This window comes from Dipodomys spectabilis, unplaced genomic scaffold, assembly GCF_019054845.1.
Source record: "Dipodomys spectabilis isolate Male_0828 unplaced genomic scaffold, ASM1905484v1 ptg000436l, whole genome shotgun sequence".
NCBI classification, from domain to species: domain Eukaryota; kingdom Metazoa; phylum Chordata; class Mammalia; order Rodentia; family Heteromyidae; genus Dipodomys; species Dipodomys spectabilis.
The window spans coordinates 8417500-8445211 of record NW_024871113.1 but is presented as its reverse complement, the minus strand read 5'-3'; the positions used below and the strand labels follow the sequence as shown (position 1 = coordinate 8445211).

The window sequence follows — 27712 nt, the reverse complement described above, 5'->3', positions numbered from 1 at the left end:
ATTTATAGTAGCTAAACTCTAGCCTTTTAAGCAGAATACTTCTGTGTCTGATTTTTTTTTATTTAAAATTTTTTTTAAATTTTCTCTACTTGGAAATACATAAGCATTAGATGATTCTTTGCCTAATCTAAATCTCAAAAGAGAAAAAGCATGAGACATGTATGCAGTTCCAGAATTCATGATGCTGTCACCATTTAAAATATTATGATACAATGTAGTTAATGCTAAAAAGTTATGCTATTTACTTTTGAAAATTAATGATTAGAAAATGCAAACTAATCCTATTGCTCCTATTGTTACTGATTTGCTTGAAAATATTTTAACTGTGGAGTTGGATTTCCTCAAAGGGACTAAAAAAGTTAACCTTTATTCCTTTTCTGAAAGTAAATTTGACAACTCACTTTAGAGATTTGAAATTAAGTACTGTGAAGAAATTCTGGGTGAGAAGTGAAGTCATAAAGGCCACAGAACTCACACCACCACATCAGTAACAGCACATTTGTGTTTGCCTCTTTGTTACCAGTATTGCTAACGAGTGGCTATTAAAATGGCAATGAACTATCATCCAAAGAAAAGAAATGGGCACTGGCCCATGGTTGCTTCTGACTAGAACAATGTCCAAAAAACCAAAGTTGCTGGGGCATTCCTGCCTATAATCCTACCTACTCCGGAGGCTGAGCTCTATAAATAGAGACCTAGCAGGATAGAAAAGTCCGTAAGACTTATCTCCAATTAATCACCAAAAAGCCAGAAATGGAGCCATGGTTCAGGTGTTAGAGCACTATCCTTGAGCACAAAAGCTTACAGGCAGAGCCCAGATCCTGAGTTCAAGCCACAAAACCAGCACCAAAACAAAACAATAAACACTACCACTACCTCCCCCTCCCCCAACCCATACAGCCATATGAGCAGATGAGGTAACAGATGTATGGGAAACAGAAACTTTAACTTCTAACTCAATATATGGGGGCCAAAATTCTCACATGAAATTGACACAAACACATCCTTAAATTTGCAATATGTATACTTATGGATTCAAGAAACCAAACTTAACTTCAGTAAGCACTTAAAAATTAATCCAGGTATGACAAAATTCAAGAGCCTCTGTATGAGTACATATATTTATTTACTTTCTTTTTTTTTTTGGGGGGGGGGTCCTGTCGTGGGGCTTGAACTCTGGGCCTGGGCGCTGTCCCTCAGCTCTTCAGCTCAAGGCTAGCACTCTACCACTTGAGCCACAGCGCCACTTTCGGCTTTTTTTCTTTTTGCTTATGTGGTGCCGGAGAATCGAACCCAGGGCCTCAGGCATGCAAGGCAAGAACTCTACCACTGAGCCACCATCCCAGCCCACTTTTTTTTTTTTTTCTTTTTGTCGGTCATGGGGCTTGAACTGTGGGCCTGGGTACTCTCCCTCAGCTCTATCACTTGAGCCACAGCGCCACTGGAGATAAGGAGTCTCACGTACTTTCCTGCCTGGGCTAGCTTTGAACCGCGATCCTCAGATCTCAGCTTCCTGAGAAGCTAGTATTCCAGGCGTGAGCCACCGACGCCCGGTCATATATCTACTTTTAAGTAAATCTTTAAATATCTTCCACCTGCTTCGAGGAGCACACTAGGAGTCAATTTAGAACATGACACATTCCTAGCTCTATATAATCTAGACAGGAAAAGTACATGAATCAGTGACAGGTCTGACTTGATATTTAAATAGGTTAGGATGGTTGCAAACTTGTAAAATAGTTCTTTTTGTCTTGCAACAGGTAACATCTGCTCCTTGGGATAAGGGTAGGGTCAGGATTTGGGAAGATTCAAGGAATGTTAACTTGTTTCCTACGCCCGTGACCTTTAACCTAGATGTCTAACTCTTCCAAATGGGGCCACTTCCAGGGGGAAGCAAGGGTCTACCAGGAGCTGACAGCATTGACCTTTGCCCTAGTTTAGCTTGAGAGCAGGCGGGGCGGGGGGAGGGGGGGTACCCGGAGTCCTCAGGAGTGGCCCAATCTCTTTTGCCCCAACTTTTCCACTTGACTCTGCACGTCCCCACCCGCAGTTCCCTCTCACCCGGACAGGACAGCTTGGCTAGCGACACCGACATGTTCAAAGTAACGAGGACTCTCGGCCTGATACAGGGAAAAGAGACTTGTCAGAGGCTCGCCGCGGACGAGGGTCTCCTATGCAGAGGGGGGCGCCATCCTCGGCCAGGAAGCAGTCGGTCCCTCTCAAGTCTGCCTCTCCGCCGACCGCCCTTGCTTCGCTGCGTTCCCGCCCCTCTCCTGTTCTGCGCCGGCGCCGCTTTCGACCCGTCAACCTGCTAGACTTCCGGGTCACGTACAAAGGCGAAAAGGATGGAGGACTACAAGTCCCAGCGCAGCCTGCGGCTTCGGGCCTCCTCACTGCAGCTTGGGAAGGCGCCGGAGGCTCTACGATGTCCAGAAGCCCCGCACAAAGGCGTACTGGAGGTAATAGGAGGCGGGGCGCATCGCACAGCATTTTGGGAGTTGTAGTGTTCTTACTACAGCGTCCCAAGAGCCCCATAGATGTTTGAGCAGGGGGCGGGGAGCCGCCCAAGGTGACTTGATTGACAGCTGCCTGGCTGTCCGGAAGAATGAAAAGTCTTTGTGTTTCGGGGCGGAGACTCAGGGGGAGAAGGGGCAGGACTTCGGGAGGGAGGGGGCGGAGCCTTTGGCTTTGGGCGCGCGTGGTTGAAAGACAGTTGGTGGCGGTTCGGCCGTCCCAGTCCCTCTCCACGGTCCTAGCCCTTTCCCCATGGCTGACGTAGAGGAGTTTCAGGTTTGCTCGCCGCCTCCGCCGCCTCCCTCTTTTCCCTCGTCTTCGGACGCGTCTTCAGCACCCTCCTCCGGCGTAAGTTCGGGTTGGCGGGCTCCGAGCCGGAACGGCGACGGAGAGGTGGACCCTCTGGAGGAAGTGGAGCTGCAGATCGGAGACGTAAGTGTCGGGCCGGGACCCGGGCGAGGCTGCGGCTCCCGGGCGGGCTCGGCCCGCGGCGATGCCCGCCGCCGGAGGGACTAGCGGCCTCCCTCGGCTTTCTTCTGGTCCTTCTGTTTCCAATCACCGGGGTCAAGTAACCCGAAACCGCGCGCGGTCTTCTGCACCCCCGAGGTGGCTCTCGGCCCTTGGTTTTCCTCCTGATGTGCCAGTTGGCCACCTGCCCACAGCCAGCTGGGAATGCTTTCCTCTGTGCTGGATCGGCTTGGAGGGCCTAGCCCCGGCCCTGCCCTGTTGGTTTCACTACCTTTGCTGCCCGTCTCTGATTGCTGTCTCTGCTTTCTAGAATGCATACTGAGTGGAGTAAAATCCCAAATTCCCCAAAACAACACCTGCCACTCGAACCCTCGTCCAGCTGGAGGGCTGACACTTGCAGTATTTATGCAAGTAGATTGAAGTTTGTACGGTTGAACCTTCTTGGGAGAGCTTTGTGGAATTGACCTTTGTGTGCAGAATTGGGAACTGAACTTCATTAGCTCATATTTGGACACTTGCTTTTTTTTTTTTTTTTTTTGCGAGGAAGCAAAATGTTCCTCTGGGGTTTATTATTTTTTTTTCAGAACAAAACCGGTTACAAGTAAATATGTAGAATGAAAGACTGATGTGTTCTCTAGGTAGTGCTATTTTATCTCTTAGCCGAAGAACACTGATTAAAAGAGATGTTCCACCAAGAAGTGGAAATTTTCGAATTTGTGTGATTTTGTCGATGCTTGTCAGAGCCTAGAGTGTTTTTTTGCTCTACATTTTTGTGATCTAAAATATTCTGGTACCTGCAGTCAAGTTGTTTTGTTGAGCTAAATGAGATTCTAGTGTGTTTTTCAATTAAATAGTGACTTACGTTTTACTCATAATGAATATTTTTTCTAGGAGATGTGTTTCCTCAAATTTCAGGCCCAGAGTTAGAGTACAGTGGTAAATCCTGTGCGTAAGCATGTGCAAGGTATAGGGTTAGAGACTTTTTTAGGTTCAGTGAAAGAGCCTAGTGTTTTACTTTGAAAACCCATCATGTTGAAAGAAAAACACTTGGGCCTTAGAGTCAAAGTTTTTAGCTATTTTTAGTCTATCAAAGGAAATAAGAATTTAAAAAAATAAATATCTGGGATTTGGGATATAGCTCAGTTGATAGAGCTTTCACCTACAGTGCACAAGGCCCTGGCTTCAATTCCCACCACCACAAAAAGAACAAAAAAAATTCACCTATTTGACTTTTTTTTATATATATAATTTCAGGCAGCGTTTTCATTAACCAAACTTCTTGAAGCCACATCTGCAGTATCAGCTCAAGTGGAAGAGATTGCCCTTAAATGTACAGAAAATGCACGCTTCCTTAAGACGTGGAGAGACCTCTTGAAAGAAGGCTATGATTCTCTGAAACCTGACAACTAATTATGACTGTATAATTCACCTTCTCATATCGATTTGCACATGTACTACATATATAGCACAATCTCCAGTATTTCTGTGTATTCAAAATGAAATTTTTCTTGGTTTTCTAGACTTTTGTGCAAGTAGACTATTGATGTGATTTTTTTAATGTTGACAAGTATGTTTATCCTTAAATAGTTTCTGTTCTTTAAACGTTTTCAGATTCCTTTCTGAAAGTTATTTTTCTCAGTAGATAATTTTAACAGTGCCATGGTATGACCAGATAATTACTTTGGAAGATGCTGAGAATGCCAGAAGAGTGAAGCTGAGTTTCATGTTACAACTTTCAAAGGACTTGATTAAGTTTGCCAGTGTATATCAGTTCCCTCAGCTAAGTTCTCTGGAACAGAGATAAGTTTTATGACTTCTAGAACCGAGGCACCTGAAACCGTCACCTGACACTCCCAAAGTTTCGTTGAGTAAAACACTTCGCAAACATATTTAAAAATTACTTTTTCTTCTTCTTCTTTTTTTTTTTAAAGCATGAAGACAAGATTATTTTTGTAAAAAATGTATGAATCTGAAGTTCATTTATGTAAAGTCTCCTTATGGGGACTTGAGTTTTTTGTTTCTTCTTTTTTTTTTCTCTTCTGTTTTGAAATAGGATCTCACTATGTAGACAAGGCTAACCTCAAACTCCTGGTACTCCTGCCTTAGCCTTCATAAATGCTGGGTCTACAGGTATACACACTACCACCCTCAGCATGGTAACTTGCATTTTGATAACGTTTCAGAATAGATGATAAATAAATTTTCCCATTGTGTGATGTTTTTTGGAAAAGGTTTTATTTTAGAAAATGAAAATATGTCTAGAGAAAATGTGTCCTCGGGCTGGGAAGGTGGCTCAGTGGTAGAGCGCTTGCCTTGCATGCCTGAGGCCCTGGGTTCGATTCCTCAGCACCACATAAGAAAAAAGCTGGAAGTGGCGCTGTGGCTCAAGTGGTAGAGTGCTAGCCTTGAGCTGACGAGCTGAGGTTCAGTGCCCAGGCCCAGAGTTCAGGCCCCACGATCAGACCAAAAAAAAAAAAACAACAAAAAAACACAGAAAATGTGTCCTCTTTCCTCCATTGTTTTTTCCTACTAGTCTTGGGACTTAAATTTGGCCTAATTTCAGTCCCTGAACTTTTTTGCTCAAGACTAGTGCTCTACCACTTGAGCTACAACTCTACTTCTTTCTAGCTTTTTGGTGGTTACTGAGAGATAAGGATTTCATGGACTTTCTTGGGCTGACTTTGAATAGAGATCCTCAGATCTCAGCCTCCTGAGTAGCTAGGATTATAGGTGTGAGCCACCAACCAGTATCCAGTTCCCAATTTATTTTTAAAGTTGATTTCTCACATTTAATATTTTTATGTTTGAATTGCCTTATCAAATTAGGGCTTTGTGTTATTCTTATTAGAACTTTCCAAGTTATTTACCTAATAACTTCTGAAGTTTGTTTCTAATGTGTCAAATTTTAGTGATGTAATGTTTTTGTATGATTTGACCATACTGACAATGTTTTATTTTAGCTATGTTGTGTCCTATGTTGCTTTTTCATGGTTTGTATCATCTGTTAACAATGAAGGCATCTATTTATGAGTTTTGGGTGTCTCTGATGTGGTGTCTTTAAGTCTTTGTAGATCTCTTGATATGTAAAGAACTTTGTTTAAAAACCTCACAGTGGAGCTGCAATAGGGGACAAATGGATGGACCAAAAAAAGCACGAATGGTTTTATTTAGCATGTTAGGCCATAATTCTTGATTTTTTTTTTTTAATCTAAAAGCCACACATATGGTGTGTTTTCTATACCAAAAAGATGTTTACTTCAGTATAAGAAAAATATTTTTCTTACATTTTCTTGTGTATTCTGAACGTTGTGATTTTTAAAAATGCATAAAAATAAATTCTTATAAAAAGCAAGATTTTCATTTCTTTGGGTTTATTATTTTAAAACTTCTTTTATTTTGTACTCATACTGGGGCTGGAACTCAGGGCCTGGGCATTATCCCTTAGATTTTTTAGTCAGGTCTAGAACTATACCATTTGAGCCACTTCTGGACTTTTAGTAGTTGGAGATTAGAGTCTCATAGACTTTCCTGTCTGGGATGGCTTCAAACCTGATCCTCAGTTCTCAGTGTCCTGAGTAGCTAGGATTACAGGTGTGAGCCACCAATTGTTGCCCCAAGTTATCTTTTTAAAAAAGAAAACCTTGCCCTGTGTCTGGATTAACTTGGTGTTTCTGTTGTACTTCCTATAGAAACTGGTAGGAGCTAGACGACATGTAGAAGGGCTGGAAAGTGAGTGGGTTTGGTAGATAGAAAATCATTAAAAATATTTTAAGAGCCAGGTGCTAATGGCTCACACCTATAATCGTAGCTGCTCAGAAGGTTGAGATTTTAGGATTGAGATTCAAAGCCTACCTTGGTAGAAAAGTATGAGACTTTTCTTCAGTTTAACCATCAAAAAGCCAGAAGTGTAGGTGTAGTTTAAGTGGTAGTGAGTGAAAAAAATCTCAAGTGTTAGGTTCTGAATTCAAACCCCGGTGCCAGCACAACAAAAAAATTTAACAGTTAAAAGGAGTTTCAGATGGATGTTTTGAAAATTCAACATATTCCTTTTCTCACTGCTGGTCATTGAATCCAGGACTTGGAACTGCTAGATAAGTGATATACAACTTGAGCTATGCTCCAAGCCATTTTCATTTTGTGTTTTTTGAGATAAGGTCTTGCTAATTTTTCTCAAGTTGATCTGGAACTCAGGATTTTCCTGCTTCAGCCTCTTCAGTAGCTGGGATTATAGGCATGTACCATTGTGTCCATCAGTTTTTATTTCTAAGATCCTTAAACAGATGTGTTGTTACAGGTTATTATTTGATTTGTATAGGCCAAGAGAAATGCCAGACAAGGTGAGAATGGCGGTCATGCTTTATTCACAGGCACTCCAGTACATAGACTTGGCAGCAGCAGCATACACCTTAATAACATCACATTAGCATAGACTCAGAGACAGACTCGTACCACCAGTAGCCTCATTCTATTCACAAGCTCACATTCTGTCCATCAGCCTCCTCTCTCACAATTTTGCCTGGTTATACTCACAACTAGACACAAGTAGTATTATTTGCCCAAGTATGCCTTTGAAGTTTCCTAAGGTAGAGATTTGTACATGAACACACTAAACCAGATAAATCACAGTCCTTGGGAAGTATTTGTCCAAACACTTCTGGAAGTTAGGGTGAGGAAACCTAATTAACTTTATTTACCCTTCAGTGGGTTAGGATATTTGTGTGTGTGTGTGTGCGCGCGCGTGTGCATGCGAGTATGTGCGTGTGCGCCCACATACTGGATTGAACTCAGTCTCATGGACTTCCCTGCCAGGGTTAGCTTTGAACAATAATCCTCAAATCTCAGCTTCCTCAGTAGCTAGGATTACAGGGGTGAGCCAACAACACCCAGCATGGTCATGATTTTTTTTTGGAGGGAGGTAGGATTTTTTTTTTTTTTGGTCCTAGGGCTTGAACTCTTGGGCCTAGGTGCTGTCTCTCAGCTCTTTAGCTCAAAGCTAGCACTCTACCACTTGAGCCACAGCACCACTTCTGGCTTTTTCTGTTTATGTGGTGCTGAGGAATTGAACCCAGGGCCTCATGCATGTAAGGCAAACACTACCACTGAGCCACCTTCCCAGCCCTAGGATTTGTTTTTGTACTGATTTCCATGTTTATTGTCTTTTTTAGATATTCTTTTTAGAAAAACTTTTTTATTCTATTATTTTGTATTAGTAATATGACTTCTAAACTGGAAAAGGATGGAAGAGACTGATCAAGATGCACTGGACACATTAAAATTAAAATGTACATAGTTACATTATTGAATGTTATTTGTAAGAGCCAACCTAAAAGGTGGTTTTACTGGGCCTGTGAATTAACTAAAAGCCTGACATTCAGTATTCCCCTCCTCCCAACTTGGCATCTGTGCTCTTTGTATGAGTCATTCATTTCTGCACAACCTTCACAACCATCTTGGGCTCCAGAAAAAATCAAGAGTCACCATTAAGCATCTTGCAGCCAAAGGCAAACTGCCTCTCAGACAAGCAATGTCATCTTCTTACGGTCTTGAAGAGAACAGTCAAAAGTTATAGGCTATCCATCAGGTCTCCAGAGTCAAGGACTAAGCTAATAATCAACCAGGCTATACCTATCACTTAGAACTGTGCATAGTTTTCTCACCCCTACCTCCTAATTCTCCCTATTACACATGAAGGTGGTGTCTGTACCCTTGGAGACAACTGAAGATGTACTCAAGTACTTTATTTCTCACAGCTGCCATGTAATCACTTTTCTTTATTATTTCTCTATTTGGCGGGTGAATGGCTGTGATACCATCTAAGCAATGGTTTTCTTTACTCATTAAAGAATTAAAAGGAAACTTTAAAAGTAAACAGTTTATTTGAAAGTGAAAGGAAAGCTGTGGAAGAAACACTGGTGGTTCATACCTGTAATTCTAGCTACTCAGGAGGCTGAGATTTGAGGATCACAGCTCCAAGCCAGCCCAGGAAGAAAGTCTGTGAGACTTTTTTTCTTCCCTCAGTCAGTTGTGGGACTTGAACTCAGGGACTGAGCACTGTCCCTGAGTTCTTTTGCTCAGGGCTAGTGCTCTATCACTTCGAGTCATAGCTCTACTTCCAGATTTTGAGGGGTTAATTGGAAATAAGAGTCTCACGGGTTCATTTCTGACCAGGCTGGCTTTGAACGATGATCCTTAGATCTCACCCTCCCAAGTAGCTAGGATTACAGATGTAAGCCACAGGTACCTGGCTTTGTGTGACTCTTTTTTCCAATTAAACACTTGTGCACTGTTGCTCAAATGGTAGACTACTAGCCTTGAGCACAAAAACTCAAGGACAGTTCCCAGGCTCTGAGTTCAAGCCCCAGGACTGGTGTGAAAAAAAAAAAGTGGCTGGAATCCAATGGAGTCCTCTTGGAGGGAGGTTATGATAGTACTGGGCTCCTCTCCTGGGCTTTGCACTGATTCCTGGAGGGCTTGTGTAAATGAGACTCTTGTTATTTTCACTGGGAAGAAGAAACATTTGAGTAGGAACCGGGCACTATGGAAATAAGATAACATGTTAAAAAAAGAAAAAAAAAGATAACATGTTATTGGCTGTGTGTCATATCCACCACTTTATCCCTAAATCTTCTACTTTTTCATTTCAATCCCATATACTGCTGCTCACTTAAAGCAAACCAAAAAGAAACCTTGGTAGGAATTGAGACAGGTGCTTTTGTATTTATAGCTAAGCATCCTGTGTTTGTAATGATAAATATGCCATATTGGCTGTCATTGTGTGGAGACTTGAAGACAGATAAGCATTCTTAAAAGAGGATAGTTATACTTTTTGAATACTCTTTTTTTCTTATGCCATTACACTGAATGTCCTAAAACCTTAATCCTGATTCTTTTTTTAATACATTTTTTTAATTGTGAAAATACTGTACAGAGGGGTTACAGTTACATGAGCAAGGTAATGAGTACATTTCTTATCCAGTGCTGTTGCCTCCTCCTTTGTTTTTTGCCTACCATCCCGTCCCCCTCACCTCCTCAACTGTACCTCCCCACCCCTACTCCCTTCAACCCCCCTCACCCCCGCCTAAATTGTAAAGTTCGTTTTTCAACATAGCGTCTTGTACATCTCATTGTTGCAATGGGTCAACCTGTATCCCTATTTAAACATTGTTTTTTCCCTTCCCCTCCCCAAATTACATCAACATCAAATATAGTGAAAACAGGGGTTATACTATGGGGGAGGGACATACAAAGCAACAAAAAAAATCACATGGTACCTTATAAATACGTCAGAAACAACAGCAAGGAAGAAAAAAACCACTTGTGTTCCTATCTTGGAGTTCATTTCGCTTAACATCATCTTATCTGACATTTCTGCTTGGACATTTACCTAAATGATCACAAACAAGACCATACTAAAGCTACTAGCACATCTATGTTTATTGCAGCATTATTTACCATAGCTAAGATATGGAACTAACCTAGATGCCCCTCAGTAGATGAATGGATCAAGAAAATGTGGTATACATACACAATGGAATTCTATGCCTCCATCAGAAAGAATGACATTGCCCCATTTGTTAGGAAATGGAAAGACTTAGAAAAAAATTATATTAAGTGAAGTAAGCCAGGCCCAAAGAAACATAGGTCCCATGGTTTCCCTTATTTGCAATAATTAATCCTGATTCTTGTGTTTGCTGATACAACCAAAGAAGCTGTGCTTTAATGCAGGAGCTGTAGATGTCTTTGTCTAGTCTTTAGTTTCAGCACAGTTTACAGAGTGAAAGGTTCTGTTTTGTCCACTTTTAGCACTTTATCATGTATGGGAGTACTCAGTAAATGCATGTTAGAAGAATTAATTCCTCACTGAAGTAGATTTTACTAACTTCCTAAATAAGATAGGTCCTAATATATACACATTGCCAATACAGTTATTTCTCTCGATGTGAACTGGCTACTTTTATTTTTTCTTAGGTCCTTGTAATCTAACTTGTCTTAGTCGTTGTTATAAATTATTAATTTTGTGACATTAATTTCACTCCTGTATGTCCCTCCTGAAGCACCCCATAGTACTCTCTGTGAAGAAATTGGTTTCAGATTTTCAGAGACAGGACAGGGAATTGAACCTGGCTGATTGAGAAATGAGTGACATTTCACAGGGGTCTGTGAAAGCAGCTGGCTTCCCTAAATCAGATGGCATCTCCTGCATGGGCCACTTTTCCACCCAAATGAATGATGGAGCTTGCGTTTTCTGACTTCCTTTGCTGTCAATGGACCTTCTTTGTCTGTAGTTGTACCAAATCTGATGGATCATTTCTTTGAATGGTCTTGTGGTCAGAGTATAGAGAATTGGGTTCAAAGCACTGTTGATTGGCAGAACAAAAATTACCACCCAAGAGGTAATGGTACCTAGAAAAGAAAAATGAGATAAATATCCACAAAAGTATAGGTTCCCGGGAGAGTTCTCAAGATGGCGACGGGGCAGTAGGGAAACGCCACAGCTCTCTCCAACCAAAAAGAGAGTTTGAGTTCCAACCTTTAATCTCCCCAAGAGACCGACAACAACAAAAAGACGAACACTCAGAGAAAAACCAGAGGTGGAAAATAACAAAAAAAGAAAGAGAGGAAAAGAAGAATTTCAGAACAGAGAAGAGCGAAGACCCCTCCCCCAACCTTTACTGGCCGCGCGGCAGTGCGCCAAGCCGCCGGCCAGCCGGCCCGGCAGGGGCTGCCGGAGCCACAGAGACACAGGGGGCTGCTTGCAGATCACCAGGTACCGGATTGCAGAACAGTGGATCGCCAGGAACAGAGAAACCTACCAGCCGGGAGTCTCCAGGAGGATCCCACCCCACCCATCACTCTCCACCGGAGCGGAGAGGCTCCATCCCGCCAAAGCCGCCCGGCACCAGCAGCGCCACAAAGGGACCTGTCGCGATCGCAACGACCCGGCGGGGGGCCGCCCAACCCAGCCCGCAACCACCCCAACTGAACTCGGACTGCAACAACAACTGACGACCTACAGGGTGAGTACCCATCAGGGGACAGGGAATCCATCAAGGGAGACCAGAGCTGGAGGGAATCCCCAGACCCTGACCTAGACTCCCTACCCCAACACCCGGACCACAGGACCCACTAAAACTGGGAACTGTTCAAGAGCCCCACCAGCCGGTGGAGCACACTCTGCTGGCCAGGCCAGAGCAAGAGCGCCCCGGGAAGGGAGCTTAAATGCTCAAGCCAGGAACAGTGCCCCTGGGTCAAGACTACCAACAGTAGAAGAAATTTGAACTGTGTCCTCCAGGCTGCATAACCAAGGTGGTATACACATTAGCACAGGCCTAACGAGCGCGCTCCAGGCTGGGGCCGGAACCAGGCCAGGGGACCGGCGCCTGAACAAAGCAAAAAGGGTCAGAAGTGGGGCTGTGGCTCAAATGGTAGGGTGCCAGCCCTGAGCTGAAGAGCTGAGGGACAGCACCCAAACCTAGAGTTCAAGCCCACAACCAGCCCAAAACAAACAAAAACACATCAGGAGCCCATAGCAGACTCCAGTATTTGGGAGAGTGCATCCAGAACATCTGATCTTCCCAAGAGCACCCGCAGGAGCAAACACAAGCAGTCTAGGCTGCTCAACCCTTCCAAAGGCGGGAATTGCTACAGCAGAGAGCTGAGAATCCTAAGTGAATAGCAGCTGGAAATAGGCTCCCAACAGAATCCAGATCAGACACAGACTCTCTCTACCAATAGAGAATCAGCAACCAAGCAAAGACAGACACACCAAAACAAGATTGAAGAGCAGTCTCCTGAACCCCCATGCGAAAATCACAGAGAAAAATCACAAGGTTTACCACTACCCAGGACAGCAAGCTCACCTCAAAAGCCAGCAGCCACGCAGGGGAGAGCCCCAGTGGGAGCAAAGCAGGAATGGAAGACAAAAACTACATCCAAGGGTTGCTGGAGGCAATGACTCAAGAAATAAAGCGAGAAATGGATCAGAAATTGAAAGAGCACAAGGATGAACTATCAAAAGATATACAGGATATCAAACAAAAATTGGATGCAAAAATAGAAGCTGCACAAACCTCAGTAAGAAGTGAGATAAACGCCAAATTAGAGGTAATGCATACTGATATCACCTCATTGAGAGGTGAGATCAGTACTCTGAGAACCAACATTGAATCCATAAAGGGATCCATTTCCATCATGCAAACCACAATAGAAGCCACGGTCAACAGAGTGAATGAAATGGAAGGTAGAGTGTCAGATACAGAAGACAGAATACACCAACTGGACCAAAAAGTGACAGATATGGAAAAATCACTCAAATTAAACCAAAGGGAAATTCAAGAGCAAGCAGATAATGCTAAAAAATTTAACCTTCGCATAATCGGAGTGGACGAAGGTGAGGAATTCCAGAGCAAGGGAATGCAACACCTATTTAACAAGATAGTCAATGAAAATTTTCCCCACCTCAAAAACGACCATCTTAACTACATCACAAAAGCTTATCGAACACCCAACAAGCAAGATCCCAGGAGAAACACTTCTAGGCACATAATAGTAACAATGATGGATCTGAATAATAAGGAAACAATCCTGCATGCAGCAAAAATGAAGAAGGAGCTATACTACAACGGGAAAAAAATTAGAATCACTGCAGATCTCTCCACACAAACAATGAATGCAAGAAAAGCCTGGGAAAGCACCATACGAGCCCTGAGAGCCAATAACTGCCAACCCAGACTGATATACCCGGCAAAGCTAGCATTCACATTCGATGGAGAACTGAAAACTTTTAATAGCAAAGAAAAACTAAATGAATACATAAACATTAAGCCAGCATTACAAAGAATTCTAAGAGGGGGGACACAACCTGAAGAAAGCAACCAGGAACTGGGACCTGCCCCAAACAGGCATTACTCAAAGTCTAACTGAGCAAGCACAGGAGGAAAGGAAAGAAGAAAAACTTAGGAAAACGGAATGGCAGGGACAACAATGCATCTCTCTATACTTTCTCTTAATATAAATGGGCTGAATTCGCCAATTAAAAGAAAACGAACTGAGGACTGGATCAGAAAACAAGACCCATCCATCTGTTGCCTTCAGGAGACCCACCTCTCAGCCAAACATACAAACAAACTCAGAGTGAAGGGGTGGAAAAGGATCTACCAATCAAATTCCCCCAATAAGAAAGCAGGTGTAGCTATCCTGATATCTGACAAAATAAACTTTTCATTAAAATCAGTACAGAAAGACAAGGACGGACATTACATATTAATAAAGGGAACAATCCAAGAGGAGGATATAACCATCATCAACTTATATGCCCCAAATATCGGTGCACCCAGATATGTTAAACAAATGCTCTCAAACTTACAGAATAAAATAGATCCCAATACAATAATACTAGGAGACTTTAACACGCCACTCTCACCAAAGGACAGGTCTACCAACCAGAGGATTGGCAAAGAAGCTACCGAATTAAGTGAGGCCATACTTCAAGCGGAATTAACTGACATCTACCGAGTATTTCACCCTAAAACAACACAGTACACATTCTTCTCAGCAGCTCATGGAACTTTCTCCAAAATAGACCATATCATAGTTCATTCAAGGAACTTAAGCAAATACAAAGGGATCGACATAATCCCCTGTATCCTATCTGACCACAGTGGAATCAAGCTAGCTCTCAATAACAAAGCATACCGCAGAAATTTCTCTAATACATGGAAATTGAACAGCACACTCCTTAACAAGGCCTGGGTAACAGAAGAGATCAGAGAAGAAATAAAGCATTTCCTAGAACTCAATGAAAATGAAAACACCTCACAAAGAAACTTGTGGGACACAGCAAAAGCAGTCCTGAGGGGCAAATTTATTGCCCTCAGTGCCCACATCAAGAGAATGGAGACAGACCAAGTAAATAATCTCATGTTGCAACTAAAACAGCTAGAAAAACAAGAAAAAATGGGACCTAAAGCTACTAGACGAAGCCAGATAACCAAATTGAGAGCAGAGATTAACCAATTAGAAAATCAGAAAACCATAACCAAAATAAACCAAACAAAAAGCTGGTTCTTTGAAAAAATAAACAAAATTGATGGCCCGTTGGCAAGATTAATTAAAAAAAGAAGAGAGGAAACCCATATTAATAGGATTAGGGATGCCACGGGAAACATCACAACACGTACCCAAGATATCCAAACAATTCTAACAGACTACTTTCAAAAGCTATACTCTCTAAAGGAAGAAAATCTGGCGGAAATGGATGCATTTTTAGAGAAATACAAGTTACCCAAACTGAGCAAAGAAGAAGTTAACCAATTAAATAAGCCAATATCCTATAATGAGATACAGGAAGCTATCAAAAGTCTTCCAACAAAAAAAAGCCCAGGACCAGATGGATTCACAGCAGAATTCTATAAGACCTTTAAAGAAGAACTAATACCCATACTCCTCAAGCTCTTCAGAGAAACAGAGAAGGAGGGAGCTATCCCAAACTCATTCTACGAAGCCAATATCACACTCATCCCCAAACCAGGCAAAGACCCAACCAAAAAGGAGAATTACAGGCCAATCTCCTTGATGAACACAGATGCAAAGATCCTTAACAAGATTCTAGCTAACAGAATCCAGAAACACATAAAAAAAATAATACACTATGATCAGGTAGGCTTCATCCCAGAGACACAGGGATGGTTTAACATACGTAAGTCAATAAATGTAATCCAGCATATCAACAGAGCCAAGGTCAAGAATCACATGATTATCGCCACAGATGCAGAAAAGGCCTTTGATAAAATTCAACATTCATTCATGCTAAAAGCTCTGGAGAAAATAGGAATAGAAGGAACATTTCTAAAAACAATAAAAGCCATTTATGACAGACCAATAGCCAATATTATACTTAATGGGGAAAAGCTACAACCAATCCTCCTAAAAACAGGAACAAGGCAAGGATGTCCACTGTCTCCACTCCTCTTCAACATAGTCCTAGAACCCTTAGCCAGGGCAATAAGGCAAGAAAAAGACATTAAAGGGATCCGCATAGGGAAAGAAGAAGTGAAACTATCCCTTTTTGCAGACGACATGATACTATACCTCCACGATCCCAAAAACTCCATCCCCAAACTTTTAGAAATCATAAGTCACTTCGGCAAAATAGCAGGATACAAAATAAACCCACAAAAATCAGTTGCCTTCCTATACACTGATAACGCACAGGAAGAGAGGGAAATAAAGGGAGCAACCCCATTCACAATAACCTCCCAAAAAATAAAATATTTAGGAATTAACCTAACCAAAGATGTAAAAGAACTATTTAATGAGAACTATAAAAAGTTAAAGAAAGAAATTGCAGAAGACACTAGGAAATGGAAAGACCTCCCATGCTCCTGGATAGGCCGACTTAATATAGTAAAGATGGTGATACTTCCAAAATTAATATACAAATTCAATGCAATTCCTATTAAAATCCCAATGACGTACATCACTGAAATACAGAAAACAGTCCAAAAATTTATATGGAACAACAAAAGACCTAGAATAGCCAAAACAATTCTAGGGGATAAAGACAATATGGGAGGGCTATCCATGCCGAACTTCAAACTCTACTACAGAGCTATAATCACAAAGACAGCATGGTACTGGCACAAAAACAGACCCGAAGACCAATGGAACAGAATAGAAGATCCAGATATAAATCCACAGGCCTACAGCCAGCTGATATTCGACAAAGGAGCCAAAGACATACAATGGAAGAAACACAGCCTCTTCAACCGCTGGTGCTGGGAAAACTGGGCAGCCACATGCAGAAAACTAAAAGTGGACCCCAGCCTATCACCATGCACCAACATCAACTCAAAATGGATTAAAGACCTTAACATTAAACCTGAATCTCTGAAACTACTGCAGGACAGAGTAGGAGAGACACTTGAACTAATAGGCACAGGAAGGAACTTCCTGAACAGAGTCCCAGGGTCACAACAAGTTGGAGAGAGACTCGACAAATGGGACTACCTTAAAATAAAAAGCTTCTGCACAGCTAAATCTATCGCAACTAAGCTAGAAAGACAACCAACTAATTGGGAAAAAATATTTACCAGCAATATATCAGACAAGGGGTTAACATCCTGTATATACAGGGAACTCAAGAAACTAATCCCTCCCAAACCTAACAAACCAATTACTAAATGGGCAAGGGAACTAAAGAGGGACTTCTCAAATGAAGAAATAAAAATGGCGAAGAAACACATGAGGAAATGTTCATCATCCCTGGTGGTGAAGGAAATGCAAATAAAGACAACCCTGAGATACCACCTTACCCCAGTCAGAATGTCCCACATCCACAAATCAGCCAACGACAAATGCTGGAGGGGATGTGGAGAAAGAGGAACCCTATTACACTGCTGGTGGGAATGTACACTTATACAACCACTTTGGAAAGCAGTCTGGAGGGTCCTTAGAAAGCTAAAGATTGACCTCCCTTACGACCCAGTCATACCACTTCTAGGCATCTACCCTGAACAACAGGAACCAATATACAAGGACACGTGCACCTCCATGTTTATTGCAGCACTGTTCGCAATAGCTAGGATATGGAAACAACCTAGGTGCCCCACCACAGATGAATGGATCCAAAAATTGTGGTATCTATACACAATGGAATATTATGCAGCCATTAGAAATGACAAAATAATGGCATTTGCAGGGAAATGGATGGAGCTAGAAGGAATCATGTTGAGCGAGGTAAGCCAAGAACGAAGAGACAAACGGTACATGGTCTCCCTCATAAGTGGATGCTAAATCCAAAAGGTTAGTGATACGACAAAACTAACAGGACTTAAGAAACAAAGAACTCCCGCTCATCTGGTTGAACCACTACTAAATATCCTCATGCTGCTGATCACAAATATGGTATATAACATGTGAACACTGTTATATATTACAGACTGTGGTAGACAATTTGCTCCAGGGAAGTTAGAATGAACTTGTGACTTTGAAATTATGTAATCATTTAATCACAATCAAAAAAAAAAAAAAAAAAAGAACCTCGGGGAAGGGAGGGAGGGAGGGGATGGTAGGGGGAAAACAATGGAGGGGGTAACAATGTTCAAGAGGAAGTGTACTCATAACCTCACTCATGTAACTGTGACCCTCTGTATAGTAGCTTTACAATAAAAAAAAAAAAAAAAAAAAAAAAAAAAAGTATAGGTTCCCTTTTCCTGTATGATCTTTGTTCTTGCATCTTTTACTCCAACCCACTTTTGAGTCTTAAGCTTCCTGTCACATAATTAAACATCAAGTCTACCCTGCTCTAGGACATCTTTCTGAAGTGCTAGGGTTTGAAGGAGTTCTGGGCCCTAAAGAAACAGGGCTCTGCCAAGTAGAGCATCAAGTAGAGACTTTAATAGAAACATTGTCTACAAAGTGATGACAGTATTATGATTTAACTTTAGAAAAAACTATATTGTTTAGTATTTAAATCATATCTTTTCAAATGTTTTAAATTCTAGACGATACATATAATATTACTCAGGATCTGTAGACTTATCTTAAGTATGTTTCTGCTTTTTATTTGATTTCAAAACTAGGTTTGCCTTTTTAGGCTTTTGATCAAGTATTTATTTCGATAAAAAAACCACCTTTGTGGGGGGACAATGATGGAAGCAATGACATTGATCAAGATGCATTGTACTTATTAACTATTTTTTTTGTATAAATCTCTTTATACAACTACGTAAAGATAATATTTATAAAAAAATCTTTGGCTAAACATATATGGGAAAAAATCTTTATATATACACAGCTACCAAATACTCAGATTTTTGTTAATTAATTAATTATTAATTAATACTTTTGTTCCTTTTTGTTATTTATAATCTGTAAGATACTTTTACCTATCAATGGGATCAAAGAAAATTAAAATTATGTGCACATATAAATTTAAAATGTGAATTTATAAAGATTATAAAAATATTATTGCATTATATATCATACCTAATAAATATTTATATATCATTTATATATAAAATGTAATAATATGCATTATAGAAATACTATTGACCATATATATAACAAAGTTTTCTACTTCAAACTTCATTATTGTTCTGTTTTGGTTTATAGAGATAGGTTCTCATTCACTGTGTAGTCCAGATTGGCTTTGAGCTCATGATCCTCTTACCTCAGTCTCCCAAGTGCATGGATTTTAGGCATTTACTGCCATAGCTGTCTAACTTTTGTCCATTTGTAAATGTATGGTTCATTGGCATTAAGTATGTTCACATTGTTATGCATCCAAAAACATCATCCATCTCTAAAATTTTCTCAACCTCCTAAACTGAATCATACTTATTAAACAACCACTCTCATTTTCCCCTTCTCCAGCCTCTGGCAATCACTATTTTATGCACTCTATAAATTTGATCACTCCAGGGACCTCATGTAAGATGGCTGAGACAAACTCAAAGCCTAAGCATTTTTCCCCCTCAAGATTAGTGCTTTACCACTTATGCCACAGCTCTACTTCTGGCTTTTTGGTGTTTTGTTGGAGATAAAAGTCTCATGGACTTCCCTGACAGGGCTGGTTTTGAATCACGATCCTTAGATCTCAGCCTCATGAGTAGCTAGGACTACAGGCATGAGCCACTGGCATCTGTCTGTCTTGTTTATCTCATCATCTAGCCATGGATTTTGTTTGGACCTTTTGGCTATTGTGAATGGTATTGCAGTACTTGATGAACTTTATGAATCTGTTTGAGTCCCTGCTTTTAGTTCTCCTGGATATTTATCCAGAAGTGGAAGAATGATTGAGTTATGTTGATCTTGTATTTGTTTTTGGCAGAGTCTCTGCCACATTGTTTTCACAGCATCCACACCATCTCAGCTATGATGTTTAAAATAATAGTGTTAGTGTAGATGTATGCTATATTTAGATCTTAATCCTTGTATGCCTTCTTACAGTCTGAAGTCATGTGCTCTAAATCACATGCATTTCATTATTTTGATCATTGTTCCTTTGTTCTGATAATAATTTTGTTATTAGGCATTTGTGATTTTTTTTTGACAGTACAAGATTTGAATTAAAGGGCTCAAACTTGCAAGGCAGGTACTTTACCATTTGAACCATGCCCCTGACCCTTAGGAGTTTATGGAGAGAAATAAATGCCTTTCAGTAAGCCATTACAAATGGCAGCTTAAAGTACATGTAGTTCTGACTTAGATTGAAATTAGTTAGTGGTAAGAATGTAAATAATCCTTCACAGAACACTCCCCAAACAGATTTATTACTTCTTTGTCAAAAGAAAAGTTGTACCTGGTATTTCTACCTGAAGCAGTGAAAGAAATTTCAGTATAAAAATGGGTATCCAGCATAGCGCATCAGTAAATACGATAAAGAAAAACCGCTTGGCAAGGATCATCTCTTTTTTAATTTGATTCCGTATTTCAGTGGCTGTTATGGCGCTTTGATGAACACTATAAAACATGCTTCCATAGGAGAAAACGATGATGAGAAAGGCTGCCAAGTTAATACCTGTTTGGAATATAAGAATGTTAATAACATATAAATATTCACAAAATGAGCAGATTAATAAAACATAACTTTAAGCATTAATATGAAAGATACAAAGACCATAGCATGGTGTTTTGGCTTCTCAGAAAGATTTATTAAGGTGGGCATGGTATTGCATTCTTGTAATCCTAGCACTTAAAAGGCAGAGGCCAGAGAATCTCAAGTTCAAGGCCAGCCTAAGCTACATAGTAAGTGGGAGGCCAACTTGGGCTACATATTGAGACCCTGTCTACATAAAAAATTACTACGGGGCTGGGAAGGTGGCTCAGTGGTAGAGCGCTTGCCTTGCATGCATGAGGCCCTGGGTTTGATTCCTCAGCACCACTTAAGCAGAAAAAAAAAGCTGGAAGTGGCGCTGTGGCTCAAGTGGTAGAGCGCTAGCCTTGAGCTGAAGAGCTGAGGGACAGCATCTAGGCCCAGAGTTCAGGCCCATGACTAGACCACCCCCCCCCCCAAAAAAAAAACAACAATTACTATGGAGCACAGAAGTTATCAGTTCTTTTGTGTTGGTATATTGTTGAAGTGATGAACAATGATAAGATGCTTAATTTTAAAATGGCATATTAAAATGGAGTTTACAGTCATTCAGCAAGTATCTTGAGCCAGTTAAGTGTTCTATTATTAATGAGCTTAAGAAGCAATTGTATTACTTTGTGCTGCATTTTGAGAATATATGCTCTTTAGCAAAATATGTGTGTTGCTTACCTGTGAGTTAAAAAAAGATAGCAAATACCATTATGTTAATATCATGTGTGTTTTTATAAGGACCCACAGTATATTTTGTCTGCTATTATTCAGGTGAACATGTGAAATACAAGTTTAGCATCTTTTATTGAGTACAATAAAGAAAGCAGTCCTTTTTTACTTTTTGAAGAATCTTTTATTGATTGCTTCAAAGCAGTGATTTTTGGAAAAGAAACCCCAAATTGTTGAGTATTTTGATAGAATTTATCTTCATGCTAAGGAAAAACTGGGTAGAAGATGCAAAATAAGAGTAGCATTCCTGTTGTTCTAGCTATCTATTCAGGAGGCTGATACCTGGAGATCTTGGTTTGAGACCAACCTTCTGTAGAAAAGTCCATTAGATTCTATCTCCAAAATTACCAGCAAAAAGCTGGTCTGGAGGCACTGCTCATGTGGAGAGCCAGCTGAGTCAGCTCAAGGCACTGAACTCAAATCCCAGTACAAAACAAAAATTTGTAAACATAGAAGGCATAATGAGTTTCATATTGTGAGTAATTCTATCTCATTGTTTGCATAAAATTTTCTTACCAAGAAAAATTGCCACTGAATAAATCTGAGCTCCAATACTTTCTGTATCTTCTGAATGAAGAGGGAAGCACACTCCATTGGTGCCATAGTAGTTTTTGAAGAATTCCTTATTGCTCAGGGGAATGAAAGCTACTATGAAGCCAATAATCCAAATGAGAATCAGAACTGTAATGGTTCTGCATTTTCGAGGTCTTAAACATCTAAAAGGATACACAATGCAGATGTACTTTTCCAATGTCAGAAATGTTAAGAGTAAAACTGATACTTCTGTAGAAAGAATGGCCAATGATCCCATGAGCTGACAAGGACTACTCTCCATCCACAGCTGGGCGTGCTTATTGTATTCTCCCCGGAACTTGATGTCAAAGGCTCCGATCACAAACAAGTATATTCCCATTAGGCAGTCAGCACCTACAGTGTCACAGAGTTTCCATGTTTAGAGGAATAAACAGGCATAATGGAATTTTTATTAGGCATTTGTGTGTGTCTGAGTGTGTGAGTGACAGTACTGGGGCTTGGACTCAGGGCCTGGGCTTTGAGCCTGAGCTTTCTTGCTAAAGGATTGTGCTGTACCACTTGAGCCACAGCTCCACTTTTGGCTTTTTGGTGGATAATGTCAGATAAGAGTCTGCTCACCAATTAACCACCAAAAAGGCAGAAGTGGAGTGGTGGCTCAAATGATAGAACACACATTGAGCATACACACACACAAAAGTAAAAAAGTTCAGGCGCTGAGTTTAAGCCTTTAGACTAGTACACACACACACACACACACACACACACACACACACACACACACATGCATGCACATATACATGCACACAGAAAAATTAAAAATTCCATTATTCTATCACTGACAGAATTTATAGCAATGCTTTTCCTGTATTTCAAAACTGTAGTTCCTCTTTAACCGAGAAGTACTCACAGCAGAGAGAAATGATTGACATAGCATGCAGCTTGTTTTCAGACCTGATATAAGGTCTCATACAAATAACAAATATATTTCCGAAGCAGGTAACAGCAGATACAACCCAGACAAACACTCTTTGGATAATGCTTGCCAAAAGATTCTCAAGAGATGAAATTCCGTCCGTATTTGGTTTACAGCTGCGAACATGTGGTGCATAGCCACAGTACTGAAATTTCTTAAAATATCTGGAGTATGAAGAGAAAGTGAAAGATCAAAGTTTGAAAAGAATTCAATATCTCCATCCATAGATATTTTCGACATTTTCTTCAATGGGGAAAATGTGTTAATATGAGATTCAGATGAATGCAAAGCATTAGGAATTCAGAAATTTTTAACTTGAACCTAATTCTCATTCATTTGATTTCACAGTAAAAGATGTGTGGAGATGCTTCTGAGATGCTTTTGCTGTGTATTAGTGACTCATGCCTCTAATCCTATAGCTCTAATCTACTCAGGAGGCTAAGATCTGAAGATTAAGGTTCAAAGCCAACCTAGGCAGAAAAGTTCTTGAGACTCTTATTTCCAATTAACCACCAAAAAGTCCAGAAGTGGAGCTGTGGCTAAAGCGGTAGAGCACTAGCCTTCAGCAAAAAAGCTGAGAGAGAGTGCCCAGGCCTTGAGTTCAAGCCCTAGGATTGGCATATATACACATACACACAAAGATGATTTTCCTGAGTCCTGTGAATAAATTACAAGTCTTCAACTTTATATATCTGTGTCCTTTGTTTTGAGCTATTTTCTGTTTCAGTTCCTTTGCAATCACTTGTTTGCAGGAGAAATGGGAAGATTCAATGGTAATAATCTTGTGTAGAAGGCAAACTGCCCCTCAAACAAGCAAAAAGCCCAAAATTCCATAGACTACTTCATTCCTGTTCCATTCCAGTAATAAAATTTTAACTCCCCAGAATTCTTGAAGGACAAAGACTGAGCTAAGGGTAAACCAAGCCACACCTTCAACTTGGAGCTGTCTTAACTACTATGCATATATTTCTCTCCACTGTCTCCAAATTCTCCCTGTTTAACCTGAAGCTGTTGTCTATATTTTGGAAGACGTATTGGAAGACGTATTTGGAAGGTGTATTGAAGTGCTGTCTTCCCACATAATATATCTTCTTTCTCTGCCCTTCACTATATCTCTTTATTTGACATATGAGTGGGAGTGGTCAGACCTAACTTGGAACTCTTGAATTTTAGGCCTGGGGTCTAAAAATTTAGTTTCAAGAGAAGCTAACGGGTAAATTAACTATGTAAGAGTCAGACATATCTTAAGGCTTAAATAAATGGATAGCTTGTCACCTAAAGATTGAACTAGTTCAATGAACTTTTTTATGTGTATGGGCTTTCATAATTTCCTGTGTGAATGCACTGTTGCCTCATCCTGGCTTTTGCAATGGGCCTGTTTTTCTGACCTTCAGAGCAAAGTCAAGAACATTTCCCTCTAGGCTTTGGGGACTTTTCAGTTATAGACTGTATGTTATCTGTAATTAGTTTGTAGTATGCCTGACTTACTCTAGATTTTGGAAGACAACTATAGTGTCAATGAACATTTGTTGAGGGAATTCTTTCACCAATAGGACTCCCTTGGTAAAGTCATCACCTGGATAACCAGGTATTTTCATTTATGGAGTGTCTTCTAGGCATCTGATATAAATTCTCAAATGAATGCGAATGTTAGCATCTGCATAGGAAATGTGTCTTCAGTGGAGGTATGTTGCTAGGATGTTTTCTGATAACTGTAGAAACTGAATTCAGACTAGATCAATTTGCTTTACAGGCACAGTGTTCGGCTGTGTGTGTGTGTGTGTGTGTGTATGTGTGTGTGTGTGTGTGTGTATGATCTTGTGGACTGTTTCATGCCTGTAATACTAGCTACTCAGGAGGCTGAGATTTGAGATCAAGGTTCAAAACCAGCCTGGGCAAGGAAGTCTCCCAGACACTTCAGTTAGCAAAATACTGGACTAAAAGTATGGCTCAAGTGGTAGAATAGCAGTCATGAGCAAGAAAGCCTAGCAAGAATGAGTCTCTGACTTCAAGCCCTGGAACCAGGAAAAAATATCTTTATTAGTTATAAGAAATTCCCTGGGATTCAAAAAAATTCCCATGAAATTCTACCAGATGTTGGAAAACTCAAAATCAAACTGAAAGTTTTGAATTAATTATAGCTTAGTCATGTGTGAGTTGGTTTGGACTGTTGTAAAGAAAATTCCATAGGTTTGGTGGTCTGAATAATAATGTGCCTTCCCATTGGTTCTAGAGACTGGAAGTCCAAGGCCAAGGTGTAGCACACCCCATTCAGGTGAGGTCCTGTTTCTTGCTTCAAAGATGACTGTGTTCTCACTCTGTCCTTACATGATGGAGGGACATGTTTTAGAATCTCTTTGTTTTTCCTGTCATGTTGAGGATGGAACCCAGGGCCTTGTACGTACTAAGCAAGTATTTACCTGGCTAGACAATCAGGTCAAAGGTTTTCTCTCATGGAGGTTCTATATCCCTCATCACCACTTTAGCAATCTTGTGTGTATGGTACTAGGTATCACATCACCATGGCTTTGAGCAGTCCTGTATGCTGACCTCTAGCTACCATATTAGCATGGCCTTGAGTACTCACACATCCTAGACCTTAGACATCACATTATGGCCCATTGCCTCTAGAAGATTTGCTGTAATCAGTGGGCTGATTGGACCCCTGAAGTGTGCATTGGAATGGTCATCTAGTCAAGGGGCTAAAGAATGCGTGAGAGCTCATGCAGGCTATATGGATTCTCTGATTGGGGCTGGAACCCACATAACCTGTAGGCTGTCCAATGACCTTGAGCGTCAAGTAGTTCTCTCCTTGAGACACCTTTTTAACCCCTACACAGTGCACCCCAAGTAATGTCCTCCCTTGGGACCTTTCCTATGTAGTAGGAGTTTTGTTTATCCTTTTCTCCAATAAGTCTTAATGGTTTTACTTGGATCCTTGGGACCAGAGAAATGGAGGGACTGATCCAGGTATTGTAAATTTTTGGTTTCAGTACCATCACTTTGGGGTTAGTTTTTCAGCATATGAATTTGGGAGCAAGGACACAAATATTCAGTAAACAGAAGGCAAATTAGTAAAATATATGAATAGATTAGCTGCATCAGATATGAATATTACCAAAATACAAGTGGGAACATAAAATTAAGGTGAAGATCAGTCACAATGCCTACTTACATGTGTGAGAGATTCCTAAGAGGCATGAACATCCTTTGTTGGATATTAGAAATTTCAATTCCTTCTAGGCTGCTGAAAATATCAAGTTGAGAATCAGTCAAAAGGATACAGGTTACATGTAGCATAATAAAATGGGTTCCAGTGAAGGATAATGTAATAAAATGGTTCTACTTAACATTCATTCCCAGTAAAACATTCCTAGTTCCACTTTCCTAAATCTTAATTTTGAGTATTCTCTTTGACATATAGTTTTCCTATTCAATGTTTTTTGTATCCTCTTGGATCATGGCACAACGGCTGTGTGTGATAAGTGTAACTGCTCAGAAAATCTTAGTTGAAAAGGAAGTGAACATTATTTTTTGGGCAATTTTACAAGAGCAGAGGAGTTTTACATCATTGAAAGTTTGCTAATACATGCATACAGGCTTGAACTCAGAGCCTGGGTTCTGTCCCTGAGCTTCTTTTGCTCTAGGCTTGTATTCTACCATTTCAGTCTCAGATCTACTTCTGCCTTTTTTTTTTTTTTTTTAAATTAGAGTAAGAGTTTCACAGACTTTCCTACCTGGGCTAGTTTTGAATGGCAATCCTCAGATTTCAGCCTCCTGAATAGCTAGGATTACAGGTGTGAGCCATTGGCACCTGGTATTTTCTAATAATTTTTAAGTAGTATTTTCTTCTAATAAATGCCATGTTACTTAGCAAACACTCCAATGAGATGAAATGATGCTTAGATTTTTAAGAAATTGCTTAGGTGCTAGTAGAGTTTTGGGGTGTGTGTGTGTGTGTGTGTGTGTGTGTCTGTGTGTCTGTGTGTCTGTGTGTGTGTTGCAAACCATGATTTACATATCCAAAGACAGTTCATCTTAGAGTGATGATGCTCATTATAGATTCTTCAGTGTCTACAACTAATGGAGCACAGGTGCATAGAAGCCCTCAGGGAATCTAATCCAACAATTTAGTATTTCCAACAATTTACTTACCAAGCAAAAGAGAATAAATGATTCATTACTTAATTTTTAGTTTATTTATATGTAAGATTAAAGTAATAGCTATCAGATTGTTTATAGTCTGTAGAGCAGTCATTTGTGTTTGTGAGGAGCCTTATATCCTAGAAATAAAGCTTGTAATTTGAGAGACACTAAAACGCATATTATTAGTATTGAAATAATAATTCAATCATGAAATGACCTTGTCTGTGCATACTTACAGAGACTTTAGTTTGACAAGATAATCAAACTGATTTGCTTGAATTCTCTGGATTGGATTATAAGAAATATTCCTGTTATTTTTAAACAAAAGTAGCAATAAGTTATTTCTAATAATTTCTTGAGCAAAGAGAACATGCCTAATGACATATCTAATGACTTTCATATATACAAAAAGAAGAGGATAGTACAATTGAAAATGGATTAAAGATATCTAAGGCCTGAACTGTAAAACCACTAGAAGAAAATACATTGTTTGGGCAATGGTACTTCTTGGAATGCCCCTCAAAAAATAGGCAGTAAAAGCAAATTTAGACAGCTGGGATTACAGTAAGTGGAAAGAATGGAAACACTTGTGAATAGCCAAGGAAAAAGAGCAGAGTGATGAGACTATAAAGAATTGGAGGAAGCATGGAAGCATTTGTAAATCAAGTATTTCTTCTTTACTTTCTTTTTCTCTTCCTTCTTCTGCTTCCTTCTCATTCTAGAAATAAAAAACTAGGGCCTTGGATTCTTGTCAGAGCTAT

The 27712-nt window shown here is 40.3% G+C and overlaps 3 protein-coding genes across 4 annotated transcripts in view; 1 reads left to right on the top strand and 2 right to left on the bottom strand.

Annotated features, from left to right (window-relative positions):
* Positions 1 to 2271, bottom strand: part of Etfdh (electron transfer flavoprotein dehydrogenase) — a 30666-nt gene extending 28395 nt beyond the window's left edge. Inside the window, exon 1 of the mRNA XM_042668352.1 lies at positions 2062 to 2271. Within this exon, the coding sequence (XP_042524286.1) occupies positions 2062 to 2095 (34 nt within the window). The 5' untranslated portion in view covers positions 2096 to 2271. The remainder of the gene's footprint in view (positions 1 to 2061) is intronic.
* A 429-nt stretch (positions 2272 to 2700) lies between these two features.
* CUNH4orf46 (chromosome unknown C4orf46 homolog) lies at positions 2701 to 25708 on the top strand. Of its 2 annotated transcripts, XR_006145593.1 has the most exons (4): positions 2701 to 2946; positions 4237 to 4553; positions 4993 to 4998; positions 25692 to 25708. XR_006145593.1 is itself a non-coding variant. In XM_042668399.1 (2 exons), the coding sequence occupies exons 1-2, from the start codon at positions 2767 to 2769 to the stop codon at positions 4390 to 4392; spliced, it is 336 nt and encodes a 111-aa protein (XP_042524333.1). In that variant the 5' UTR covers positions 2701 to 2766; the 3' UTR covers positions 4393 to 5264. The 2 variants fall into 2 exon arrangements, 1 of the variants encoding a protein (XP_042524333.1); XM_042668399.1 differs by lacking the exon at positions 25692 to 25708 and having other exon boundaries at positions 4237 to 5264.
* Positions 11078 to 27712, bottom strand: part of Rxfp1 (relaxin family peptide receptor 1) — an 88900-nt gene continuing 72265 nt past the window's right edge. Inside the window, exons 12-17 of the mRNA XM_042668401.1 lie at positions 27188 to 27259; positions 25981 to 26052; positions 22740 to 22969; positions 21815 to 22225; positions 20285 to 20503; positions 11078 to 11385 (exon numbers count right to left, since the gene is read on the bottom strand). Coding sequence (XP_042524335.1) covers positions 11078 to 11385; positions 20285 to 20503; positions 21815 to 22225; positions 22740 to 22969; positions 25981 to 26052; positions 27188 to 27259 — 1312 coding nt within the window. The remainder of the gene's footprint in view (positions 11386 to 20284; positions 20504 to 21814; positions 22226 to 22739; positions 22970 to 25980; positions 26053 to 27187; positions 27260 to 27712) is intronic.